The sequence below is a fragment of the Pararge aegeria genome, chromosome 26, assembly GCF_905163445.1.
Source record: "Pararge aegeria chromosome 26, ilParAegt1.1, whole genome shotgun sequence".
Lineage (NCBI taxonomy): Eukaryota > Metazoa > Arthropoda > Insecta > Lepidoptera > Nymphalidae > Pararge > Pararge aegeria.
Window position 1 is genome coordinate 6,005,082 of NC_053205.1, and position 27,725 is coordinate 6,032,806.

Below are 27,725 nucleotides of genomic sequence, written 5' to 3' on the forward strand. Positions count from 1 at the left end.
AATCCAGCACTGACAATGGTGCATCCTCAGGAGAAAGACTAATAGGCATAAAAGGTGACAAATTTGGCGAAATTTTTATTTACCAATTATTTATTGTAAAGACAACATCTCCTGATGATGCTCCGGTGTCGGAGCACTGAAATAGAACACTGCCGAAGATCTGTTTGGTGTGGAGTATAAAGATTGAAGAAATTATAAATTACATCGTACAGATTTACCTGCTTTTCGCGAAAAACTTATTATTATTGTATCGGCTTATTTTTTTAAATTTGAACATTCGCCCAAATAAACCTGTAGATACTACGGATTAATAAATTAATAATAGCCCGTGACTTCGTGCTATTTGAGTTTATTGGAATGGAATTTCGCAAAGTAACGTCTGCTTCTATGCAAAATTCACACCCAAGCTTTTTTATCGTTATATAGGACGATATCGTTATGATAGGACTTTTCTATAACCAAATAAGAACTTTTTAATAGACATCTCCGAGATATCCATTAGTAAGTAATTAATGTCAAATACGGCTTATTACGGGTTAGTAGTTAATGTAAGCGGTAAAGCCCAGTGGGTAGGAGCTCGACTTCACTATCAGGGGGCCGAGTTCGAATCCCAGCTCGCACCTCTAACTTTTCTATGTTATGTGCGTTTTAAGTAATTAAAATATCACTTGCTTCAACGGTGAAGGAAAACATCGTGAGGAGACCTGCATGCCTAAGAGTTCTACATATTGTTCTCAAAGACTCCACCAATCCGCACTGGGCCTGCGTGGTGGACTACGGCCTTAACCCGTTCTCATTCTGGGAGGAGACCCGTGCCCTGTAGTGGGCCAGTAATGGGTTGATATGATGTTGATGATGATGACGAAAATTAAAAACAATTTGTATTTGGTTTCTATAAAAATCACAGGGCAAAAAAACGAGTGCTATTTTATGACAACATGAGAGTTAAAAGGACTTCTTGCAGATATAGTTAAATACAAGATTTTATCTACGACGAGGACATACAGTGTGCTGTACTATTTTGAAACTCGACAAGACTCAAGTCACTCTAGAATAATCATAACAGTGGCATAAACTTCTATTATTTTGGTCGCAGAATAAAAAAAATACATACCATAAATAATCATTTACATATTGGTTTCATTACAATTGCAAGTCCCGACAATGTTTCCGGTGCAGCTAAACTGTTTAAAAGCGGGTGGATAACAACATCCACAAACTGTCTTCTTATTGGTGACGCATTTCGCCACAGAACCAACTTCCTGAACACAATGAGCGTTCTCCTCGCACTCTGCATCTTTATCATCTAGTCTACTGATTCCACGTTGGCAACAATCTGCAACTTGATTAGGACCTTTCTTCGGTCCGGAATACCTAAATGTACCTTTTCTAATACTCCGATCATCGAAACGGGCTTGCGATTGCGTTCGCGATGTTTCCAATTGTTTCTGAGAGCCTATTCCATAATCGGGTAAAAAATTATCTTCGGTAATATTAACGTTATTCTTATATCTGGATCTAGCAAAACTTTTATTACAGGGCGCTCGCAATCGACTATTACGCACATTTGACGGATTATTTGAAGCAGTTCGTGGACCTTTTACAATACGTCGTATTTCTTGTTCGGCTGTGTCATAATTTTGATTAAAATTTTCAATATTCATATTTCCGTCCAAACGATCTTGATTTCCAAATGTATCTTTGTTGGGTTGTATGCATGTTTGATGTTCTTGGTACTCATCGTTCTCATTAACCATATAACATTTAGGCAGATACGAAGGCATTTCATCAAATGGTCCACAACACTTTTCGCACGTGTTTCCTGTTGGGATAGTTTCGAAGATATTTTGTGTACGTTCATCAGCTGTAGGTGGAAAATTAGACTCATTTTCAATATCGAAATTATTGCAGTCACTTCTGCGTGAACTGATCGGTTCAGCGTTCAATTCATGTTGACCTTGACCGTAGCTCTCGTTTTCTGGTTGAGAGTTGAATTCAATTTTTTGTTGTTGTGAATAGCCTGGACGAGAAGAAGGAATTGTTTCCCATAATCTGCTGCTATCAGAGTCATCTGAATCTTGAAAACGCTCCCCAGAAGTGGCTTTCGTAGTCAGATCTTGAGGAAAACATTCGGATTGTGGTTTCCGAGATACAATCGCAGGAATCTTATTTTCATTGCGGTAACCATCAGAAGTCAGTATACTATTAGTATTCCTAAGATTGGATCCTAACGGCTGATCGAGATCTTTTACAATCCTTTTTAAGGTTTGTATATTCGAAACAATATCAGGATCTGTAATCCTTCCTTTTCCCTCCTTCCCATCCCTTCTGTTGACAAAAAATTTGCTTTGGCAAGCCTTCTCCGCTTTCTCGTACTCGGTATGTAATAAGTTTGGCATTTGAATTGCATTTTCGTCATCGTTTCTGTAACTTGTCGATGCATTAGCATTCTGATTCGTTCTCGATGGTGTACTTTTATACCTTTGCAGACACCTGTTTTCGGCATAATTATTTGACTCTTCTATATCTTGCTGATTATTATTACGAGAGTATGGATGACCAAGATAATTTGGTTTCACGTACTCTTTTTGCAGTAAGTTTTGCCTTTGAATCGTGTTTTTTTCGCCGTTTCTATAGGTTGGTATTGTATTAGCACTCTGACTGGTTCTCGATGGCATATTTTTATAAGGAAAAGGAAATAGCTGCGACGTGCTATTTATGTTTTCATCACTATAACCATCTTTATCTTGCAAATTGTTATTGCTGGATATATCATGGCCGTAAGACTGACTAAAACAGTTCTCATCTGCGGTATCGCGATCAACGTCTTGTTCTGTACACGGTCTGAAAGTATCACTATATATAATAATATCTTCGTCATCATCACAGATGTCACAAATTGAAGGTGGTCTTCTGCAAGTTATGTTATTAGAATGACATGGATGCACGGTGGAAAATTCTTCTTTCCTTGAGTGTTTCCTCACACAAGGAGGTTGATATTGACAGGCTGGTGGTTTAACAAGGCTCGTGGTAGGATGATCCTGTCGTTTTGGTGGCGGTTTCTGGATTAACTGGTAAGGAGGCCTTCGCCGGCAGACAGGAGGCCGTGGTGATATGCAGGGATCTGGGGCTGGTATTTCCAAACTAGCAAGGCAATGCCGGTGCAATCGTGCTTGCTTTGGACATTGTCTTTTACGTGACGTCATGTAGATTCTCATAATCTAACAAGACTACTATTAATTTTTGTTATGATGGTTTGAATTTTGGTCCTATGTTACTTATAAAGTTATCGGCCATGTTGCATAGTATTCAGAATTATTTGGCCTTGTTTTACCGTATTAGTGTGGTTTCGGGTGATACTATACCTGATTATCTGTGGGTAATTTGGTGTTTAGTTTTATTGTGTTTACATTGTAAATACCATGACAGAAATTCGCAGAAAGCAAGTGACACTGTCAAAGAGGTTAGGATACAAACATGCTGCGACACGACACATAAACGGTCATTTAATTGAAGTTTAAATTAAGGAAAAACCTCGTTCGTATCATAGGTTTCTGTTATGCACTAATTAAAATGAATAATGGAATTAAGAGGTTTTGTCTTAAAAATAAAACAAGTTTGTTAAAATAGGCAAAATAAAAAGAGATTTTATGAATGTCAGCATCATCATCATCAATATATCAACCGAGTGCCGTCACCTGCCGTTAGATTTTTATTCCTATAAACAAGCGGTACTCTTTTAAACCCTGATTAGGTCACTAAACATACAAATAATGTCGGCAAACGGGAAATTATGCTTATTAAAAAATGTATCCTTGTTTTAAAAAACAAATATCATTAATGAAATACACAACTTTAAAAAAAGCGCTATCAAAATACATTAGAGATTGGTGAGCAACTGAAAATATACGGAGTTTATAACAAATAGTTCTACCAATCACCCACGCGTCAAATTAATTTGAATGAAGAATGCTGTAGGACTGTCAATACATTTCCACGTGATTACCACAGACCTATAATCCCAGATTACATAATTTCCGAGTGCGACACGGTGCTGCTGTCGATCTGCTGTGTTTCCTTTACACTGTGCGTCGAGCGCGGTGCAGTGTGTTACGATTTAACATCGGATTTAAGACATGTAAGTTAATAAAAAATCTTATTTATAATTCCTTTTTACCATCATACTTATGTGTACTTAAATGAAGTTACAGTAACAGCATTAATTTTTTATTTAAAATTACGAAAATTTCGCTCATTTTACCTTACGTAACGATAATGAAATTATGTTTGCACGTGACCTTGCTCTATATCCTTGATTTACACGAAATATTTACGCGGTTTTAGGGTTGTTTCAACCCCTTGGTAAATTCCTTGCCATTTTTGTAATATAAAATCACGTAGGCTAAGAATTTTTACATGAACCACCCATGTATTGATTGGTTCGAACTAGTGCCAATTTATGGATCTGTCCATTCGCAGTTTATCTTGCAATGTGATAATTACGTTAATTTAATAGTAACTTAACTAATATTACTAAGTAAGTTAATACTAACATCTGCATTTGAGATATTGATTATCTCCTGTCAGAAGATCTAACCTCTTCCAGTTGTACAACTGGAAGTTTGAAAAAGGAACACGCTTCTTGAATTGAAATTAGAATTAAGCAGTTTATGCTAATTGATTTAAAAGCTAGACGTAAGGTAATTCAATTACATTAAATTAATTAAGTTGAAACTTAAATTTGATTGTTGGCTTTAACACTTCTTTGGACTTGTTTTTTTAAAGTAAGCAACAAAGAATAACCGTAATATGACTTATGAAGAAATCATTAGGTAATATGTATATCAGAGAGTTCTGCATAATGTTCTCAAAGGTGTGTGGAGTCCACCATTCCTCACTTAGCCAGCATAGTAGATTACAGCCTTAACTCCTTCATATTGTGAGACGAGACCTATGCCCAAATAAGATGAATATGTGTATGGGGATGAGGTACTGTTCTAGGCTTGGACACAATTGTTTAACTTTGAGATGGTACCTACTTAGATTTTTTTCTACAGAACATTAAAAAAAAATATATAGTTTCAAACCTTGAATCAAACCCAGGAATCCTTGTGTTGTGTATTTGAACATGCTAACCACTAGACCACTAAGGCAGTGGTTATCGGTTATAGTCATCATCAGCATTCTATTAATATCTCAAGGATGGGCATATGCCCTTGTCTCTCATAGGAGATACAGGTTTGAGGGCTTACCCCTTAATTAACACTTCCAATATATTAACTAAACCCACCAACCTACAACACTGCAGTATAAGCTTGTAAAATTTTTTTTATGGTATGGGATGACTGTGTCCAACTTTAGGTTCACTTCACTTCACTTCACTTCACTTCACTTCACTTCACTTCACACATGTTCACTTTTACTAACATCTTCACATAAACTGCAGTGTCTTCAGAGTAGGCAGTGCATGTATGAAGTACATGTAACTTTTTTGGATTGCTGTCTCTGGTAGCAAAAGCTAGAGTTGAGTTCTTACTGTGTTCTCCTAGTTTTTACTCAGATTAAAAACTAGGGGAAGTACTGATGAACATTTACCTTATTGCTCATTGATACCTTAATGCTGGCGTGACTAACATTGGATTATGCAACATTGGGGTAAACCTCTCACTGGAAGAACAGGCAGGAGCGAATCAGGGAGTTTCAAGTGATACAGCTGCAATGGAACTCTGAAAGTTGAAGATTTTGTTTTTTGTTTGTTTGAACAGGCTTAATTAAATAAAAAAACTTGACACCGAAGTATCCTTAGGAATTATTTCTTAACAATTATGCATTTGTAAAGTCAACATCTCCTGAAGATGCTACAGTGTCCACTCGAGAGCAACACACGTGTAGAGAGTACATTGCAAAAGATCTGTTTGGTGTGGAGTATAAGGATTGAAGAAATTAAATAACACGAAGCATAGCAAATGAAGCTTAATTTTCATTGTATATCTGAGACAGGAGTTCCGCAGACTACCATATCCTTCCGTCCTTTATATATTTAGTTGGCATAGTATAGTAACTCATTTTAATTATTGTTCTTTCACAGAAATATGTTCTCGTCCCTATTGGAGGCGGCGCGCAACTCGCCGTTCCGCGGCCCACTCGCCAACGCGCACTGCGAGCCAGCTCTGCCCGCGTCCAACACACAGGTCAGTGCTTTTAAACTGTTTTATACAACATTTAGTTGGTACTCTTATAACAGGCTCATATGGTTCGATTTTAGTTGACCAAAATTCAACAAATAAACAACACAAATTTGAATAACAGCGTGTGGACTCGCTTTAATCACTTGCGTTTTTAATATTAATAATAATAATAATAAATTTAACAAGGTATATAACCCATCTACACTATTATATAATAAAATAATTGAAAACAAAAATAAACCAAAAAAAAAAAAAATCTTAAATGAGATATTAAATATCCAAAAGTTACAAATTACTATTTCTGCCTCCAGGCAGCCATACATTCCTACATGGAGTTAAATATATAACTTGTAAATAGGAGAGTCGTATCTATTTATAGCGAGAAGTTTCAGAACAACCAGCTGTCCCAATAATCTAGCTAGCGATTAGTATTTAATAAAAGCCCAATGATGAGAACTCATGCGTGAGGGGTGTGTCGCGAAGCACGTGTGCGTGCGAGCGCCACTGCGTGCTTAATGCGTGCAGAGTAACGTCTGCCTCGCATCGCGGGTGCCCTGTGACCATTAGATTATGAGAGTTGAGGGCTATTAACCTTACAATAAATTTTACTGGCGTTATTGTCACTTGTTATTAATAATTCTTGCATTATTGTGACTTGTTGTTAATAATTCTTGCATTATTGTGACTTGTTATTAATAATGCTGCCTGCATTATTTTATTTTGTTATTAATAGTGCTGGGTTTATTGTACCTTGTTATTAATAGTGCTGGCATTATTGTGGCAGGCGATGGCCGCATCAGCAGTTGTGCAGGAGGACTCGTGCGAATTCGCATCGCCAAAATATTTCGCGCTCTGCGGATTAGGCGGCGTGCTATCCTGCGGTAAGTCCTATTTCAAATTTTGTTGCACATATATATACACAAGCTGACCACGCAACATCGTCTGCACCAAATCGATTATCACCGTTTTTAATATCTTAAAAAAAGGACCTAATTGCTTCGCCACCTACCGGGTCTAGTTTTATTTCCAAACTATAAGGACTATAGAGACCCTATAGTCCATATAGTAGTAAAACTTCGTATGAATAAAAATTTGAAAACAATATCTAGATCACGATCGCAGCGCCACTTACCGGCTCCATCTGTGAATCCAAACCATACAGGAATCCACTCAAACACATACCTCGTTAGTTTGTAAAATATCTTTTTACACACTCATGCACGTTTTTACTAAACCTTGGCATCGCCTAATTCGAGTGCCTATTGGTTTAGGCGATGTCTATAGGTAAAAAAACTTGTCTATGTTATGTGCGTTTTAAGTCATCAAAGTATTCTTCATATTCATCAGGCTTCAACGGTGTAGGAAAAAATAGTGAGGAAACTGGCATGCCTGAGAGTTCTACATAATATTCTGAAAGGTGTGTGGAGTCCACCAATCCGCAGTGGGCCAGCATGGTGGACTATTGCCTTACCCCTTCTCATTGTGGGAGGAGACCCGTGCTCTGTAGTGGGCCGGTAATGGGTTAATGTGATGATGATATAACAGCTGAACTATTACTACTGTGCAAGAAGGGAAACACATTTATATGTTCAGTAACATTTAAAAAAAAGATTTTTTTTTTCATAATGGTATTTTCTAATAAATAAAAACACCTTGACAGCCGGTTGGCGCAGTGGGCTGTGACCCTGCTTTCCGCGTCCAAGGCGCCGTGGGTTCGATTCCCACAACTGGAAAAATGTTTGTGTAATGAACGTGAATGTTTTTCAGTGTCTGGGTGTTTATCTGTATATTATAAGTATTTATGTGTATTATATTCATAAAAGTATTCATCAGCTATCCTAGTACCCAAAACGCAAGCTACGCTTACTTTGGGGCTAGATGGCGATGTGTGTATTGTCGTAGTATATTTATTTTATTTATTTTTTATTTAACAAAAAAATGGTAGTAAAATGTTGGGTTTGAGAATAACATAGACACATAAACATTACACAACGCTAACGAAGCGCTGGTGGAACAATTATCTTTTTACTGCTGGTTGATTATCCTTGACTGTAATCTCACCCGGTGGTAAACAATGACGGTGGCTCTGGCCTGTTTGGGGTATATCGGTTTCCACACGGCACCGTACCGGAACGCTAAATCGCTTGGTTACTAGGTTCAAAAATAATGAATTCTATCATTTTTTTGTTAACCAGTAATGTGTCATTGTCAACTTATGTACGCATCATGCATTTCGAACTTGAGTCGTGACCGAATTCCAATTTTGTGTCTTCAATCACGGACAAGGTTAGATTACTTTATCTTATCGAATTGACTTATTGTTTGTCTTTTTATAGCAACATCGCTTATATTAAAAGTGCACCAGATTCCAAACATGAAATAATAAAAAATAGTTGAATTTTAATTTTATTTATTCTAATTTAAATTTTTAGTTTTAATGTTTGATTTTAATTAATTATTGTTTTGTTTTATTTATTTTTTTGAAATCTGAGTGTCTTTTATATTTATGTTAATCTCTCAATTTTTTACATGGGTCGCCGACCTGAAGTAGAATGATTTATTTTTTTTTTTTTTTATATTACGAAATGTATCTACGATTACAGCGAACCTAATGTTTTTCGGAGGTGTTTGGTTGAGTTTTATATTTATTTCATATTTTAAGATGCTGTCATAGCTTGATGATGATTTAGAATGAAAAAAAAAATTATGATATTAATAAATATTAAGGCACCGAATCATAGGCCTTCTTGTAATCAATCCAAGCAGCCATGAGATTTTTTCTGTTTCGCCGAACCTGCTGGCAAATAGCAGTATCAATGATGAGGAGTTCCTTTGTACCACGAGACGGGGACTTACATCCATTCTGAGTATTGGCCAAAAGTGTCAATCGAATTTTTTGTTTGGAAAAAGGTGGTCCGAGGCCTTCGTTACGGTATTGCCATGGGAATAGTACGATATTATAGCCTACCGTTTCCGTTACAAAAGTGATCAAGAAAAAAAGTCAATGGTATACCAAGTGCTGGACAAAACCGTTTCACACCGTTTTCACTTCGTGGCTTGCGTCAGGTCATGAAGTTAGCTATAGTCAACATTTCAGATTTCCATTTGGTATTAAATACCTTTTTTCTATTGTTAGTGTCGTTTTTTCTACAAACGTAGAAGGTGGTGAAAGATAAATTTTGATGAATGATTTTTATCTTGTTACGCCAAAGAAGTATAACTTCTAACGCGTGTACATAAGTACACACACGTTTTTTTACGGTTTTTATTATTAGGTTGACAACGTTGATGTTGCACAGTATATCACTGGTATCCATTAATCACAAAAGATCATATTCAATCGGTACATTTGAAATCATTATACAACAATTGGTAGTACGAAAAACGTTGGCGCAAGGCCAGACTTGTCATTTCTCGTGACTCGTAAAGTATGCGACCTCCAAAACGTTTTCTCTGCAATTACGAAACTGTAATACTGAGGTACCCATCATGATGTTCGAAAACTGGGCTAGCCCCCCATGCAGAGCAAAATCAGTCTTTGGTAACCACTCATACTAAATACTCAAAGCCCACCAACTAGCATGGCGACAGCGTGGCGGTTCCAAGCTGCATCGTATTTTTCAAATATATTTACGATTAACGACAACCCTGGTGCAACGATGAGTGCTATGAGTTTAAGGAGGAGATCCCGGGTTCGACTCCCGGGAGGGGCAATTTAAGAATTTATAATTTCTGAATTTCTTCGGTCTGGTCTGGTGGGAGGCTTCAGCCGTTGCTAATTACTACCCCACCGACAAAAACGAGCCACTAAGTGATTTGGTATTCCGGTGCGATAACACGTAGATATACCATATTCCCTAACAGGCTAGCTCGCTAACATCTTAGACTGCATCATCACTTACCACCAGGCGAGATTGCAGTCAAGGGCTAACTTGTAGAATAAAAAAAAACTGGTATGGCAGCGCAATTTTGTTTTTTTTTTTTTTAAAGAAGTATGGGTATTGTAACAATCAATTTGGAGCACTACGTTATATAAATTTTCCCTCATACCACTGTCATCGCGAGCCGCGATTTCGAAAAATAATAAAAATGGCGCCGGGTTGTTATGCCAGCTTCCATACAAAATGTTCGAAACACTTTTTTATATCTTAGGTATCACACATACGGCCGTCGTGCCTCTCGACCTGGTCAAGTGCCGGCTGCAAGTCGACGCGGAGAAGTACAAGAATGTGGTGAACGGCTTCAAGGTGTCCGTTCGGGAGGAGGGCATGCGAGGGCTGGCTAAGGGATGGGCGCCTACCTTCATCGGGTACTCCATGCAAGTAAGTAACCCTAAGGGGGCCCCTCCGCAGGTCCGCAAGGCTTGAGCTCATTGACTCTCTCTCACTCACTCACAGACTATCTGCACTCACTTACTGACTCTCCACTCACTCACAGACTCTCAACTCACTCACAGACTCTCCACTCACTATCTGACTCCACTCACATACTCACTCACTGACCCTCCACTCACTCACTCACAGACTCTCTGCACTCACTTACTGACTCTCCACTCACTCACAGACTCTCCACTCACTCACACACTCTCCACTCACTCACAGACTCTCCACTCACTCACAGACTCTCCACTCACTCAGACTCTCCACTCACTATCTGACTCCACTACTCACTGACCCTCCACTCACTCACTCACTCAATCATTGACTGACTTTCCCTCCACTCACTCACTGGTTCTCTTATTCACCGACTCTCACTCACTCACTCACTCACTCACTCACTGTCACTGTCACACACTAACTAACTACTAACCCATCATTTAATTCCGCAGGGTCTGTGCAAGTTCGGCTTCTACGAGGTGTTCAAGGTGGGCTACTCCGGCATGTTAGATGAGGAGACTGCGTACGTCTACCGTACCTTCGTGTACCTCGCCGCCTCCGCCTCCGCCGAGTTCATCGCCGACATCGCGCTCTCGCCGCTAGAGGCCGCTAAGGTATGGTTATGGAGGAATACGACCTCATGTGTGCAACGGTGAGCGCTATGAATTTAAGTTTTAGTTTACAATTGGAATTTATAATTTCTGAATTTTCTCTGGTCTGGTCTAGTGGGAGGCTTCGGCCGTCCGTGGTTAGTTACCAAAGGTTTGGTAAAGACGCTTAGCGATTTAGTCATCATCATCATCATCAATCGCCTCGATGTCGCGTAGAAACCGATTAGGGGTATGTCTACCATACTCCCTAACAGGTTAGCCCGCTACCATCTTAGACTGCATCTTCACTTGCCACCAGGTAAGATTGCAGTCGAGGAATAAAAAAATAGTCCATAAGCTTTAGTTTTAAGTTTACGAATTTGGTTATCGCTATCATCTCACTACCGTGTTCACATTTCTCATGTAATGGACGCATCATATGTGACTACCGGCCTTCTTCAATAAAGTTTTTTTTTTACTTTTGACTTTATTAATCATCAATCAATCATTTATTTGCAAAAAAAAATCATTTAGATGTTACAAAAAAATATACAGAACAATTTTTAGCCCATTTAAAAATAATAAATAACATTCAGAATTAGATTAATTACAATTAATTCAATTAAGGCTATATAATTACAATTAATATTTAATTAGTTATGTTTTAGTTTATTTTGTTTATGAACAGTAGCAAAATATGACAGATTTTCATATGATAGTAAATTAATTAATAAAAATTCAACACAAATCATAAAAAATATATAAAACGCATATTTAATGTAATACATTCAGTATATTAAAATCTGTCTTGCTTTCAGGTCCGAATCCAAACCATGCCCGGTTTCGCGTCTACACTGCGTGAGGCTTGGCCCAAGATGGTGCAGAACGAAGGCTACGGCACTTTCTACAAGGGCCTGGTGCCTCTGTGGGGCAGACAGATCCCGTACACCATGATGAAGTTCGCCTGCTTCGAGAAGACCCTGGAGTTACTGTACCACGTAAGTTACTGACCTACTCTATTACAATATAATGTCAATGCGATAGTTTCTTTGTTAGTAACTTCTTTGTAGTCAGTAGTAGTAGTAGTAGTACTAGTTACTTGAAGCTATCTGAAATTGGAATGGACACAGAATTATGAATATACAGAAACCGCATTCAACCATTATTGCGTGCAGTGCATTGTGTCAAATAACAGTGAAAACGCCCCGCGCAGTGGCGCATCAAAAACCACTCCACTATAGTAGTGTTACTAGAAGAGGCGGTTAGTTAGTTACTGCATACCATTTAGCAGTTGACAGTAATTGTTTTAACTCTAATGTTTGAAACGTTTACCTTAACATGGGAAGTAACATTCCGCGGGGTCAGTGGCGTGGATGCAGATGATATAAAATGAAGAAAATTTGTAATTAAAATAAAACTCGTACTTCCAGTACGAGTTATAAACTCCAGTTTTCCCATGTTATGGTAAACGTTTCAAACATTAGAGGTAAAACAATTACTGTCAACTGCTAAATCGTATGGTATTTAAGTGCGTATAGCGCAGCGTAGGTACTATGCGCGTGTCGGTCTTTCATCTTCAATAGGGTTGTCATAAACACTTGGAATGTTTTAAATTAGTTTGTATGGAAAAATAAATATGCTTTCTTTTGATTTAATATTTTTACAGGGTGATTCCTTAGCATATACAGTTACGCAACCTTCAACAGTATTTCGTAATTCGGTTACATGTTGTATATAATAATCTTCCAAAATGTACTCAGTACCGGAACACGCTTAGGATATATGGACATAACAGTTATTGACTGTAAGCTCTGTTTACAGCTGATTGAATGAGCTGATGACATTTTATTGGGACTTGCTTTGATCGATAAATACTCGAACCTTAAATAACCTCTTTATATACTACTGGATGTTTTCGGCACAGTCCACTGCTGGAATCACTCTGTTTATATCGGTCGGTAGTCTTTATTTTTTATTCCCTCACAAATAAGCTTAATCCGTGGCGTGCATAGAGGTTATGCACAGGGTATGCAGATGATATAAAATGAAGAAAATCTCCAGCACGATTTATAAATACTTAAGGCTTTTAATGACTCTTACAAAGCCACTCGTACTACTATGCACGCCACTGTTAAGTTGTCCATTTGTTTAATTCTTCAATTATTACTTTTATAATAGAATAAGTGTACTACATTGGTTATGAATTTCCGCAGTACGTGGTGCCGAAGCCCCGTGACCAGTGCACAAAGGGCGAGCAACTGGTAGTAACATTCGCTGCGGGTTACATCGCCGGTGTGTTCTGCGCCATCGTCTCCCATCCCGCTGACACCGTCGTCTCCAAGCTGAACCAGGTGCGTCACGTCACACTTATACATATCACGTCACGCAATAAATATGTATATTGAGTTGACAATTGAAAAGGTACACTGTCAAACCTTATAACTCACTTCAGGGTGTCGGTTTTTTGTGACGGTGTGCGCATCGTAAAAATTTACTGTAATCATTTTTCCCTAACGCGCCAAAAGGAGTATAACTTAAAAAAAAAAAAATAGGCATATTAAAGGAAATGGGAAAAAAAATTTAAGCAACGGCGGCCATCTTGGTGGACCAGTGTTCATCAAGCATAACTAAGACCAATCCGGACTAATTCACCTTTTAAACAAAAAAACATAATCTAACTCTGTTCAACCTAACTGCTGCTGGTTTGATTGGACACTAATAATAATCATGTTATTTTATTGCAGGCATGTCAGTGCAGTATAAATATATTTCATATTCCGGGAATGTCTGTCAATCCGTCTATCCGTATTTCAACCTAGAGTTTTTCTCGAAAACAATTTCGGATACCAAGTTTAATAATAATAATAATAATAATAATATAGACATATACCGTGTCATCGCCCTGGGGAGTCCCTCAGGAATAATCAAGTTGATAGGATAATTGATTGGATTTGACGGCCGATTGGCGCAGTGGGCAGCGACCCTGCTTTCTGAGTCCAAGGCCGTGGGTGCGATTCCCACAACTGGAAAATCTTTGTGTGATGAACATGAATGTTATTCAGTGTCTGGGTGTTTATATGTATATTATAAATATTTATGTATATTATTCATAAAAATATTCAACAGTTATCTTAGTACCCATAACACAAGCTACGCTTACTTTAGGACTAGATCGTGGTGTGTGTATTGTGGTAGTATATTTTATTTTTTATTATTTATTATTAAATTCGTCAAGAACTCGCTCTTCGGTATGGCCTTATCGATTTTGAGATGCCTTACTATAGGTACAACCCTGCGTCAGTTCTTGAATATCGCAGTGCATTGATCTACTGGGATCGTACGATTATCACCGACTATAGTCGTAAAAAAGTAATAGGCCCGTTTTGACATTTGTCATCGCGACGTAACTAGTTACGAACCATAAGACTCGGGACTCGATACTCACGATAAATCAATTCAAGTTTGTATCGGTACTTGATTGATATTATTATGTATTGTAAAGTGTTCGTTCGTTCGTTCAAAGTATTCCTTTAACTTCACAACCAATACGCGTGACTGGCTGTTGATTATACATCCACTTTCCAACATGTTGAAACAGAGTTAGTACTATATAACAACAAACACAAAAATCGTGTCAAATCACTATGTTTAAATTAATGTCCAAAATAGAAGAGCCATAGTTAACGTAATAGTAAACAATATATATCAAACACACTCAACTTTACAAGATGAGGAACGAAAAACTGCGCAGTGCGCGCGGGGGAACTCTTCAGTCATACATCAACTCAGACTCTTTATTTAGAACCCATTTTGAGAACCAAGCTCATTCTTTGCAGTAAAGATTACTACACCAAATTTTTTTTTGATATTCAGTAAAAAATGGTTACAGCTCTAGTATAAAAAAAAGACTGAGAACGTAACTGTTTTCGGAACGTTTCGCAACAATTATAAATTGCATGCATATATGCTTTGTTGCATAAAGTAAGCGCAAAAAGAATACTCGCGATATATTCTTTCATATTATTTAATGTACCAAAAAAATTTACGTATTTTTTAAAACACCGTATTTAATTGATTTTTATTTTATTGTTTCTTTCAGTTTCGTTCCAAGTTACATTCTATGGTCTTGCACAAATGTCAAAACGGGCCTATTACATTTTTACGACTATAGTATATTACAGCTAATAGCAGGTCTATTAGCTGTAATATACTATAGTCGTAAAAATGAAATATGTAATATAGTATAGAGTCTGATACAGAAGGAAGTAGTCATTGAAACGGCGCGTATTGTGAGGAGATTCCTTACTCTGTACTCTGGAGCCCTGACCGCCGACCGCTTGGGCATTGAATAGCGCAAGCGGAGAGGTGGATGTTGTTTTTTTTTTTTTTAATTATGTTTGAAATTTGTAATAGTGTTTTTATTTATAATAAAATTTAGCATTATTAAGAAAAAATTACAATCAATTAATGATAGATTCTGTAATAATATAATAATAATCTTTAATTACAGAAATTACATCCATTTCTAGAAAATTAAAATAATTTAAAATTTCATTACTTGAAAATGAATATGCTATTTGGCATTTACTGAGCACTAAGAAAAGACATGCATGCCTACCCAGTGATGCATCAATGGATTTTATTGTTTTCTGGAAGCATATTCAGACCTTTGGAGCTTCCGCTATAACTTATAACGAATAATTACATTAAACGTCACTTAATGCTATTGACATTATTTGCATTATAATAATACAAGTATTTGCTTATTAGAAGGACATTTAGCTGAAGATGGTGTTAAAAGTACTAAGGAATAAGTACCTACCTTGCTTCTGGCAGGTGGCCTTAATATTTTTTTTTAAACTTGTGACACTGACATTGTATTACCTGGACACGGGCATTAGGCACGCAAACAAGTAGGACAAAACAATTTTCTCTGTGCCTGACGCAACGGTGAGCTCTGTGAATTTAAGTGGGAGGTCCCGGGTTCTATTACCGGCAGGGGCAATATAGGAATTTATAATTTCTAAGTTTTCTTTGGTCTGGTCTGGTCTGGTCTGGTAAGAGGCTTCGGCCGTGTCTAGTTACCACCCTACTGACAAAGGCATGCTGCTAAGCGATTTAGTGTTTAGGGACATGACTACCATACTACCAAACATGTTAGCCCGCTACCATCTTAGACTGCATCATCACTTACCACCAAGTGAGATTGCAGTCAAGGTCTAACTTGTAGTGAAATAAAAAAAAAAGATGACACACCCGATACCCTGACATATCCAGCTGAGCCAGTATACCTTGGCATTGATTGCCCCCCCATCAAACACGTGTTTACATGTAATTTCAGGATAAGACCGCGACGGCTGGCTCCATCATCAGCAAGCTTGGCTGGGCTGGCGTGTGGAAGGGTCTTGGGCCCAGGATCGTGATGATCGGTACCCTCACCGCACTGCAATGGTTCATCTATGACGCCGTTAAGGTAAGAGGGAAACTTTCGGACATAAAAGTCCGCCATTTTGACTTTAATTGTAATTTTTTTATCTAGCCCAGTGAAAGCTTTCTTTTTTTAGAGGTCCTCTACCTCGTAGCGAGGTAGTGATAATTTATACAATTTGTTAAATTTAATTTAAAAACAAAACCAGATATTTAGTGTTCGAAATTCTAAGAAGTTATAAGTTTAAAGATTATTAAGGTTCTGTTGTAAAAGATTAAACTTCTATAATCACAGATTTTGTCAAGGCTACATTTTTAATATGTCTTATGTGAATACTGAAAATAGTATATAGTATAATATATAGTAAATAGTATATAGAAGAAGAAATACTTTATTGCACGTATAACATACAGAAAAAGAAACAGTAAGGAGTATACAGTAAACAATGTAGACGTGCAAAAGTGGCCATAGATGCAAGAGATGGTACATTATAGTGTGTGTGTAATGATTTTTTTAAATTGGTTTAACGTATTTTTATGCAGAATATAAAAAAAATAGCATTCATTCTGCACTCATTCTCTGTAATAAAGTAAGTGTGAGAAATTTCTTTCTCCTCCGTCCACGCGATTTTCGTAAAAGTTTCGGTACAAAGTTTTTGCTTTACGTATTATTTATCAGGATAGTTAGAAGGTAACACTGAAACTTGACTCACCAAGATTGGCATCCTTGGATCACCAGAGGCCCTGCAAAAGTTTTTGTTCTTTAAAAAGTTACATTGCCTCCGGTGAAGTAGTGTACACATTTTTTATGCAATGTAGGTAAATTCTTATTGTAAAAGAACGTCGTGAAGGCCCGGCTTGCTTGAATAAAGATTTTTTTATTTTAACTTTGTCTTTGTAAAGTACTCATAGCAGTTTCAGTATTGACCACCAGCACGGCTAGAATGGGCAGGAGACAGTTATATCCCAGGGGAGAGGATACCAATTTATCTTCTCCCTCAGCTTGTTGAACTCTCAGAGCACTGGCGCACAAGTGGAAATAATATCCGAATAATATATGTGTGATAATAATCGGAAGTAAACTTCTCCTATTCCATGTTCTCGAACTTTAGCAGGTGGACACGTTAATAATATCAGGGAATATAATTTTTGTCTCCTGCCCCTGCTAGCTCTGCAGAAGTAAATCAAAGTCGTAAAAACGGCTGCAGTCGCGCGTATAGCTATTCCTAGTACTAAATGATTATTATAAATAACCAATTGTTCCTACCGAATAATAATTGTGTGGATAACACGACGTATGAGACCATAGGAAACCATTCAAAATAGACACTTATTTCTGCGTGTATGTAAACCTATTTTCGCATGCAGGTGTACCTGAGAATGCCCCGACCACCACCCGCCGAGATGCCAGAGTCCATGCGAAAGAGGCTCGAGGCTGAAGCAGCTAAGTCTTAAGTGAACTGGTACTATTGCGTAGACTTACATCGCGTGGCGTTGTATGATAGTCGCTTTTACGACTTCACTGTACACCCCATGTGTATAAACTTGGCCAGAAATTCATTATAATAAGTATATAAATCGCGTGATAATAACTAGCGATTTTGCTACAATCCAGTGTCTTTAAACTGTTTAATAAAATACAGTGAAGTCGTGAAAACAATGGTGGACATACGCCTAATATTAACCGCACATTGGCTTGTATCTCGTGAGCGATAGTTGCTGCAGTCAGTCGATTTTGTATAACCCTGGCGTTTATAAAGACGCGCATGAGACAGATGTAGTCGCTTCATCTTCTGATTTTTCAAATGTAAGTTGCTTGAGCGACTGGATTGCCGTTTGAAGTATCTGAGGTGACGATCACGCGACTCATGTTAAATTTTTAATATAAATCCCGTGAGCGATTTATTTAGTCGCCTCGCAGAATTTTCTTTTTCTATTGTTAGTTGCTAAAGCGACTAGCTAGTCGCCTGAACAACTAAATTAGTCGCACAAGCGACTATCGACACGCGATAGCAGCCAATGTGCGGATGTCAAGTATTCCCCTATGTAATATATATGTATCGTAGACAAGTGATATTCCGTTATGATAGTATGTAAATCATGTCTTTATTTATTTGATTGTCCCAATAAATTTTTATTTTCTATTTATTTTTATTTTTTTTTGTCGATTGATTGTTGATCGTTCGTTGATTGCACCAAAGATTGTGTGAGCAATCTGTCTGATAATAAATGATACAATAGATACAAAGTGTGATTGTTTCAATTCTCTACCGATATTTTTGCTTTGACTTTTTTTTATAATTTTTTTATTGACGAACACCGACAGCCCCTTTAATCCCTCCGATGTCCTTACCATTAATGCTCTTAAGTTATATTAAAAATAATTGAAGTTTACTGCACAGCATTTTTTAGGAACTGATATGTTGTGGAACTTCCCCAGACTATTGCCTTAACACCTTCTCATTGTGGTAGGAGACCTGGTGGTCTGAAACTACCGCTATTGATATAATAACTATTATGCACTGATATATAGCATTTTTCTTATACACCATATTATTAATTTAATTTTTCTAAATAATTTTCTTTTTTTTTTCTTAGTGAGAAAATTGAGTTTATCAATGCTTTCAATTGAAATTAATTCAAAAGTTTTTTTTAGGTTTCTATTTTTATTTATCTCACTAGATTTAATTTAAGTGTATGATTCTCGCTCCAGAGATGGGCGATAATAACTTGCGACTCAGTCTTGCACTATAGTAGTATTATCGAATTTGGGTTTCATGATACACATTACCTTATGTTTGCCTTATTTTGTACTGTTTTTAATTTACTGTGTAACTGTTAATTGAAAGAAACTTATTATTATTATTATTATTTGGAAGTGTTTGTATTTCTCAGCTCTTGGCTGGTTTTAACTGCATTTACGGGCCTTAACCAAGTAAATGCAGTGGTGTGTTTTTATGTTAAACCAATGCTTTCGTCAACCTGCAAAAACTTTCTTACTATTCTACACGTATTTAAAATGGCAGCTTTTTTAATTTAAGTGTATGATTCTCGCTCCAGAGATGGGCGATAATAACTTGCGACTCAGTCTTGCACTATAGTAGTATTATCGAATTTGGGTTTCATGATACACATTACCTTATGTTTGCCTTATTTTGTACTGTTTTTAATTTACTGTGTAACTGTTAATTGAAATAAACTTATTATTATTATTATTATTATTATTTGGAAGTGTTTGTATTTCTCAGCTCTTGGCTGGTTTTAACTGCATTTACGGGCCTTAACCAAGTAAATGCAGTGGTGTGTTTTTATGTTAAACCAATGCTTTCGTCAACCTGCAAAAACTTTCTTACTATTCTACACGTATTTAAAATGGCAGCTTTTTGCAAACCGATGTAGAGAGATTCTTCCAGACCTATTATTTTTAAGCTATGTAGAAGACTATTGGGAATAACCCCTGTAGTAGAGATAACAATAGGTACCACATACACTTTGGCTTGTTTCCAGATTCTCGTAATTTCTTCTTTAAGTTCAGTGTATTTGCTAATTTTTTCACTTACTGTTTTCTGTATATTATGGGTATTAGGAACTGCAATATCTATGAGGTAAGTGGTTTTTCTTAATTTATCCTGTAGAATTATATCTGGTCTATTATAGTGTATGGTCTTATCTGTAAGAATAGCGCGATCATTTATTATTATTATTATTATTATTATTATTATTATTATTATTATTATAGCCATGTCGCTGTTGTGAAAAAAAAATATCTTCAAAAACTTTTCGAAGTTTTCGCGCTCATGAGCTAAACTCTTAAGTTTATATATGTATATTATATTATAATTTTTAGTATGACAAAATAATAAGAGAGATTTTCTTTATGTATGTGTAGAGTATAGTTAATTATATTTTTGACGGCCAACTCTGCTGCATTCTGATTCCAAGGCTGCAGGTTCGATTCCCGTTACTTGGGAAACATGTGTCATGAATGTGTTTCAATATCTGTATATTAAAAGTATTTATGTATATTATTCATAGAAATATTAATCAGTCATCTTAGAAACCATAACACAATGAACGCTTACTTAGCGGCTGGATAACGAAGAGTTTAAAAAAAATTAAACAGTGTAAAATGAAAAAGATAGTATACCAATATGACAAGATGAGATTCGAGTCTTCTCCAATCTAATCGTATAACTCAATGGGGAAACATCGATTTTTGCTAGAAACCTTGTCGATTTCTAATTTGTGGATAATATAAACTAATTCAGCTACTTTTATCGCATAATTAGTCGGAATCGTGGTAAGTGGAAAATGGCATGTAAGGAACACGTTCTAAAACCCTGTATCCATACTATAATATCCTATTAAATTACCTTTAAAACGGGCGGGATGAGATGAGATTACCATATTGTATTGTAGTAGACACGTCAAAATTTATGTTTCCTAACGAAAATCTTTGTTGGCATACAATTATCTTCCACTTCACTGCCGTACTATGAGGTTCGCTCTAATTCTATTGGTTCCATTAAAATATTACCTATATATTATTAACAGAGTCCAGAGCTCTGTGATTCTAACCCAACAAAAATTAAATCTAAATCGATTCGAGTGACATACATTTCATTTTACTAATATATTTGTAGTGTAAAAAAAATATCAACTCTTGACGTAAAATTCGAATGTTGAACTGCAGAACTAGTTTATATGTTTTTAATATATTGAAGTTATCTGTTAATATATTGCTATCCTATACATATAAGATTGGAGATTGTTGCCTGTATGCAATTATAGAAGTAAGTATATATCATATAAGTTATTATTTAACATCCATTTTCCAAATAATTCTGACACTTCTAATATAATAAACTAGACTACTTTAGATATATGCATAACTGTTATTGACTATATGATTATTATATTTAGCATTATAATTATTTTAACGCCATTCGCCATTTTATACAAAGTATGTGAGGTAACGCCACCTATTGACGAATAGTCGACATTTAATATTTATATTGAAGTTCTTATGCCCGTTTTCACTAAACCTCGTGATGCGTTGAGACAAAATACGTTTCGCCGTTGCGTTATGTTTAAAACTCGTTAACTGAAACTTGACTCTTTTCTTTCTTATAACCATTAATAACGAAAAATGAAAAATATTACAATACAACACCTTGTGGTTAAGACTCATGGACAAGTTAGATTATCTTAATATAAATAAATCTCCTGTCACGATGTTTGTCCGCGATGGACTCCTAAACTACTTAACCGATTTTGAATTAAATGGGCACACCGTGAGCAGTCTGGTCCAACTTAAGAGATAGGATAGCTTAGATCTTTAATTATAGTCGCAATTTTATTTTATTGCATGCAAATTATTTGTCTATAATTAATTGACAGTCACTTGTTACACATACTACTATAATCATTTAAGGCTTAGCGATACTGAATACTTTAAAAACAAAATCAAACGCAGACGAAGTCGCGGGCAACAGCTAGTATTATATAAGTTAAGATCGAGTGGTGAAAGGTAAATGTATGTTCGTCGATAATGAAAGTGGGCTAGTAAAATACTAAAATCGCTGATGGATGAGATTTCGTAGTAAGGAATATTATCACTTTTCTTCACAGCTTAGATGTAAATTAAAAAATTAATTAATTCTATAAATTATTTTAATACACAAATACAATAATAAAGCTTAGAATATTTTGTAAGATCGCGCTTATATCTAGAAATACCAGCCGTAAATTATATGTATGTATGTATGTACCTATCTTTTAATTCTTGAGAAAGGTTAAAGTCTATATATTAGCCGCGGTGGGCCGTAGTTATATGATAAAGCTCAACTTAACGATTTTGACGAGTAAATGACGAGTTTTTTTGTTTGAATGTGATATAAAGAAAGAACCTACCATTCCGATTTGAAAAAAAACTTGGAATCAGTACCCTTATTTAAAATAACAGCTACGTTTTTTGTTACTTACCTAGTTTTAGGCTAAAAGTTATAAACTTTCCCACAACATAATAAGTACTGACTATTATTTGTCATAAAAACAAATTCATATCAAACAAAACACCGCCGTATTTTTTTCTCATGCCCATAGTTATATTTTGCGAACGTTTTATTTATTGCACCGTTTATCCCAGCGCACGCGCCGCTAGAAAAACCAACAGATTTGCACCTAATCTCATTAGGATAAGAGCTATTTTGCCCAACGCGCAACAAACCTGCGTATAACTTCTAAGCCGTGTCTATTGTTTTACATAATTGCCTCTATGTTTGCTTCAAAACACGTTTATTCCGGGTAATTAAGAGTTATTGTTGCATAGATAAAAGCAGTAGGGCGTTTTAGTAGGTTTAAACCTTTTTAACTAACTTTTTAGTTAGCCATTCAGTTGCTTATTTGCATCCGACGCGCGCGGTCTAAAGCAAAATTTTTCGTTAGTGATTAGCTGAGTGATAAGTCTCTGTTTTAATTTGTTTTGTACCTTTAAATGATATAAAATCCTTGTTTTTTGAGTGTTACATCAGAGTGTATGTGTCCTGAACGGGAATGCAGTTTAGCAATGTAAGTAGCTTATGCGTTCAATACTTATGTATAAAACCTAACTTTGACGACCTTCGTTGCGTTGTGGTTTTAAGTTGGAGGTCCCGGGTTCGGTTCCCGGCTATTTGGGAATTTATATGTTCTGAATTTATCTGTGGTCTGGCTTAATGGGAGTTTCAGGACGTAGCTAGTTACCACCTAACCAAGGACGTGGCTCTAAGTGATTACGCGTTACGGTTATTAAATATGTTATACTAGGGATACAGGTTAGCCTTTTATCATCTTAGACTGCACCACAACTTATTTAAATAAATAAAGAAGCTTATTTTTTTTCTTAATTGCATCCACAAAGAACAAATACGTACTAAATCCCTAAATAAAATAATGTATATATGAATGAATATTTAATTCTTATTTATTATGTGGTAATTCCGCATAATTATATATCGAACTAGGTTTCTGGACGCCATTTCGTGCGCAATGTTTAAGAAGAAACGCCACCTAGTGACGAATAGTTGTCATTTACATGCGATCATTTATTCTAACTTTAACTTAATTTAGATCATTTTTTTCTAACTTTATTTCGGGATCGTACTATGGTATACATTACGATGTAATACTTCTGCATTGAGATAGTTAATGCGATGCGGTTTTATGCACGGCTTACATTTGACAGACAGATCAAGGAGTATTCTATTCAGTACACCAACGTTTAATAAAATTTATAACTTCAGGATTTATGATCTACCAAAACCTACCCTTTTTGTCAGCTTAAAACCTTCCTATACAGACTAATACAATACACCCTTATTTACCAAAATATTAATTCAAACAAACCACCGCCGCGCCGTATTCTTTTCTCATGAATTTTATTGCATTACAGCGCACGCTCCGCTTGCTTGCAGTTAGTTCAAACAGATTTGCGCCTTATGTCATAAATATAAGGGCTATTTCGCGTAATGTGCAACAAAACCGCGGATTTCTTCAAATCCGGCTCTATTATTTTACAAAATTGTGACTTATTATTGCTTCAAAATGCCTTTATTCTTGGAGATGGTTCATTTATACTTTATCGGTTATCCTTTCAGCTAACATATAATTGACATCATTTATGCATCACAAAACAGTTTTGTTTTTTAATTTTTACACTATAAAATAATGTTGGAAAAGAGTAATCTGCTGAGTTTCTTGCCGGCTCTCCTCAGTGGAATCTGCCTTCCGAACCGACGGTAGAGTCGGTAGAGTCACTACAAACACTGACTCGTTTCAAAGTGGTTATAAACTAAGCCTACTTAAAATAAATTAATTTTGAATTATAAGAACATCTGATTTTTATATATTATTTATACAGGACGATGATATACGTTCCGTTCGCCATTCTATATAAAGCGTAAGAAGCAACGCCACCTAGTGTCGAATAGTATTAATTCTCGATTATTTTATACTTCTTTCTAACTCAGTTCGTATCTTCTATCGTAGGTACTGCAGATGGTTTAGTAAAGAGAATACAAACAGATGAGATTTTATCTCGGATTAATAAATGCACTGAAGGATGAAGTTTGCAATTAAGGGATTTTAAGTAATTATTTTTTTATCTCCTTTTTCATATTAATGGGAAAGTGAGTTTATTATTTAGTTTTTCTCTCACTCAGCATTTTAATTAAAAAAATAAATTTTAAAAATGACATTTATTATAATAATTGACATCAATATTTAAATTATATAATTATTGTTTTAGTTAACATATGACTTATGCTTTAATACGATTTTATTTTAATTTTTTAATATGTAACTATTTATAATATAAGTTCACTGCTTAAATAACATTGCACGCCTGAAATGCCAAACTGTAATCCAATGGAGCTTAGAAAGTGCTTTCGTCGGTCGGTAATCTTCGTTCCGGGCACATTCCATTAGAATATGTAACTCTGGTTTCCCTTCAAAACGTATAATTCGCCTTTTATTACGCTCGAGGAAGGCCACGCGGTGGCGTAAATAGGCTCATTTAATTATACTGGTACTGTTTCCTATTGAAGGAACTTTGAATATAAATAGCACTAGGACAGACAAACGTCAAGTCGGTCTGTTTGTTGTGACTCTACCATGCAGGCAGGTTCCGAAGGCAGATTCTATAAGTTAAATGTGTTTGAATACATTATAATATATACAATACATCGTTTATACTTAGATTAAAATAAATCTATTATTACCTTCGGTATCATGTTATACAGTGTCTGTGTCTGTACTTATTTCAGACAATGACGAATGCAGATATTACTTATTTATGACTGTCACAAATAAATATAATATCGACTAAACACATCGCCGTCTAGCCCCAAAGTAAGCTTGCTCTATGGATACTTACTAAGATGACAGTAATAATATTTGTAATTCTTAGTAATTCGATTCTTTATATCCACTTTTTTGTGTAATATATGTTTTTCTATGGCAAGTGGAATATCATCGCCTATAAATTGAGAAACATTTCTCATGGCATGAAAGGATAGTTTCTTTAAACTTAGCACGTAGGGATACGCGGTCTCGATAGATATCGATAGCACAGTTCTTTTCTGTAGTATGTATATTTATATTCCTGTGGTAATAATAATATCCCATACGACTTTACACGACGAAAGTATGCGAAATAAGTTAAAAACTTTCCCACACAGACTAGTAGTAGGTTCTAATATTTACCAACATTAATTCAAACAAAACACCGACGTATTGTTTTCTAATGTCCGAAATGTATTTTGCGAACGTCTTATTTATTGCATTGTTTACAACCCCGCATTCACAAATCGCAGTTCAAACAAATGTGCACCTTATGTCAACAAGTTAAAAGCTATTTTGCGTAAAGCTCAACAAAACGGCGCATTTCTTCAAAGCCGGCTCTATTGTTTCACAAAATTGTCTCTACTTTTGCTTTAAAACACCTGGAATTTTAGGCTTATTGTTGCACTACATTTTAGTAGGTTTCATAAATCCTTTCAGAGAAAATTTAACTTAGTTACTTATTAGCAACCGACGCGCGCGGACGGAAATAAAATTGTTCGTTAGTGTACCTATAGCCTTATTAAAAAGACTTCATTACTTTGCTATTTTTGTTGTATTTTGTTATTATGAATAATTGTAATAAATAATAATTGTAAAAAAGTCTGTTTGTAAAAGTGTGTAACGTGTGTGTTACGTTAAGTTTTGTTAGTTTTGTATGTGTTGTGAGTAGGGTATGGCATGAGTGATATTGAAATACATATACCTATGCAGGCTGTAAATGTAAGTATATAGCTCATAAATTCAATATTTACCGTGGGTAGGGTATTTATTTTTAAATTATTGTGACTTATCACTATACTATAATATTTATTATTACAATTTTACGGCATCACTTAGTTTTTTTTTTTTTTTTAATAAAAATAGTTTATTTCGGTAAGAAACAAAGTGGCATCAATATATCGCTGAAGCCTTCTTTTAAGAGTAGTGTTACTACCCCTGTGTCAGAAGACTCCGCTCTTCCATTACAATTAAAATAAACTTAACAACTTAACTTAGTTCCCAATCAGCTTGATTTTTGGCATAGAGTTTGTAAAGTAAGGATAGGCAAAGGCTAATTTTCATCTTTGAGCAACAAACAGGATATTATTTGGATTATTCCCACGGGTTTTGTTAAAAATTGTAATACGCTGACGAAGAACGCGGGCAGAAAGCCATGATAGCTCAGTGGTAGGAACTCTGCTTCAATTTCCTCCCAGCACGCATCTTTGATGATTCTAAGTTATGTGCGTTTTAAGTAATTAAAATATTACAACGGTGAAGGAAAATATAGTGAAGAAAACTGCATGCATGCATGCATGCATGCCTGCCCCGAGAGTTCTACAAAATGTTCTCCTCATAGATGTGTGGGGTCCACCAATCCACTGCGCCAGCATGGCGTACGCGTTACCCCTTCTCATTGTGGGAGACCTGTCCCCTGTTGTAGGCCGGTAATAGGCTGATATGATGATGATAACTTCTTACGAAATATCAGGTTCGGACTTTCACCATGTATCCCTTATTCCTACTTTACACGATTATCTAGGCATGAAAAGACTTGCACATACCTACCTTTGACTAAAACTAAGAACAAATTAAAATATTTGGTAATCCGTGTTTCTCGCCTTCTTAATTCTGTTTGAAATAACCGACCCCGAAATTTTGATTTAATTTATGGTAATATGAATAGTGTACTGTTGCATGTTAGGTAAACTTAATTTTTAGGTATAGTTTGCTACATTTTTGTCGGGTTCTTACCAGGTCGCCTGTTATTAGTAAACCTGTTATTATTTTAAGTAACCCATTTATGAACTATTTAATAATTACAACTTCGTTTTCCAATTATTTTAAGTAAAAATATAATAAGATAAACATCTCTAGTGAAAATAAACTCTACGTGCGCCATTTTGTACAAAGCTCCAAATGAAGCGCCACCTAGTGACGAATAGTTTTCATACATAACGAACAATTTAAACGTCGAATTTTAATCTTTATCGTACATTCGTATTAAGTTAGTTACGCGAAAAGAAAGACACATAAGATGAAACATTAATATCTATCCCGGA

The 27,725-nt window shown here is 35.9% G+C and overlaps 1 protein-coding gene across 1 annotated transcript; it reads left to right on the forward strand.

Annotated features, from left to right (window-relative positions):
- The first annotated feature begins 4,048 nt into the window (after positions 1 to 4,048).
- On the forward strand, positions 4,049 to 18,830 carry LOC120635234 (phosphate carrier protein, mitochondrial-like). The gene is made up of 9 exons (XM_039906188.1): positions 4,049 to 4,138; positions 6,089 to 6,191; positions 6,973 to 7,069; positions 10,341 to 10,510; positions 11,017 to 11,178; positions 11,973 to 12,152; positions 13,368 to 13,505; positions 16,496 to 16,627; positions 17,950 to 18,830. The coding sequence occupies exons 2-9, from the start codon at positions 6,093 to 6,095 to the stop codon at positions 18,034 to 18,036; spliced, it is 1,065 nt and encodes a 354-aa protein (XP_039762122.1). The 5' UTR covers positions 4,049 to 4,138; positions 6,089 to 6,092; the 3' UTR covers positions 18,037 to 18,830.
- Positions 18,831 to 27,725: the final 8,895 nt, after the last annotated feature.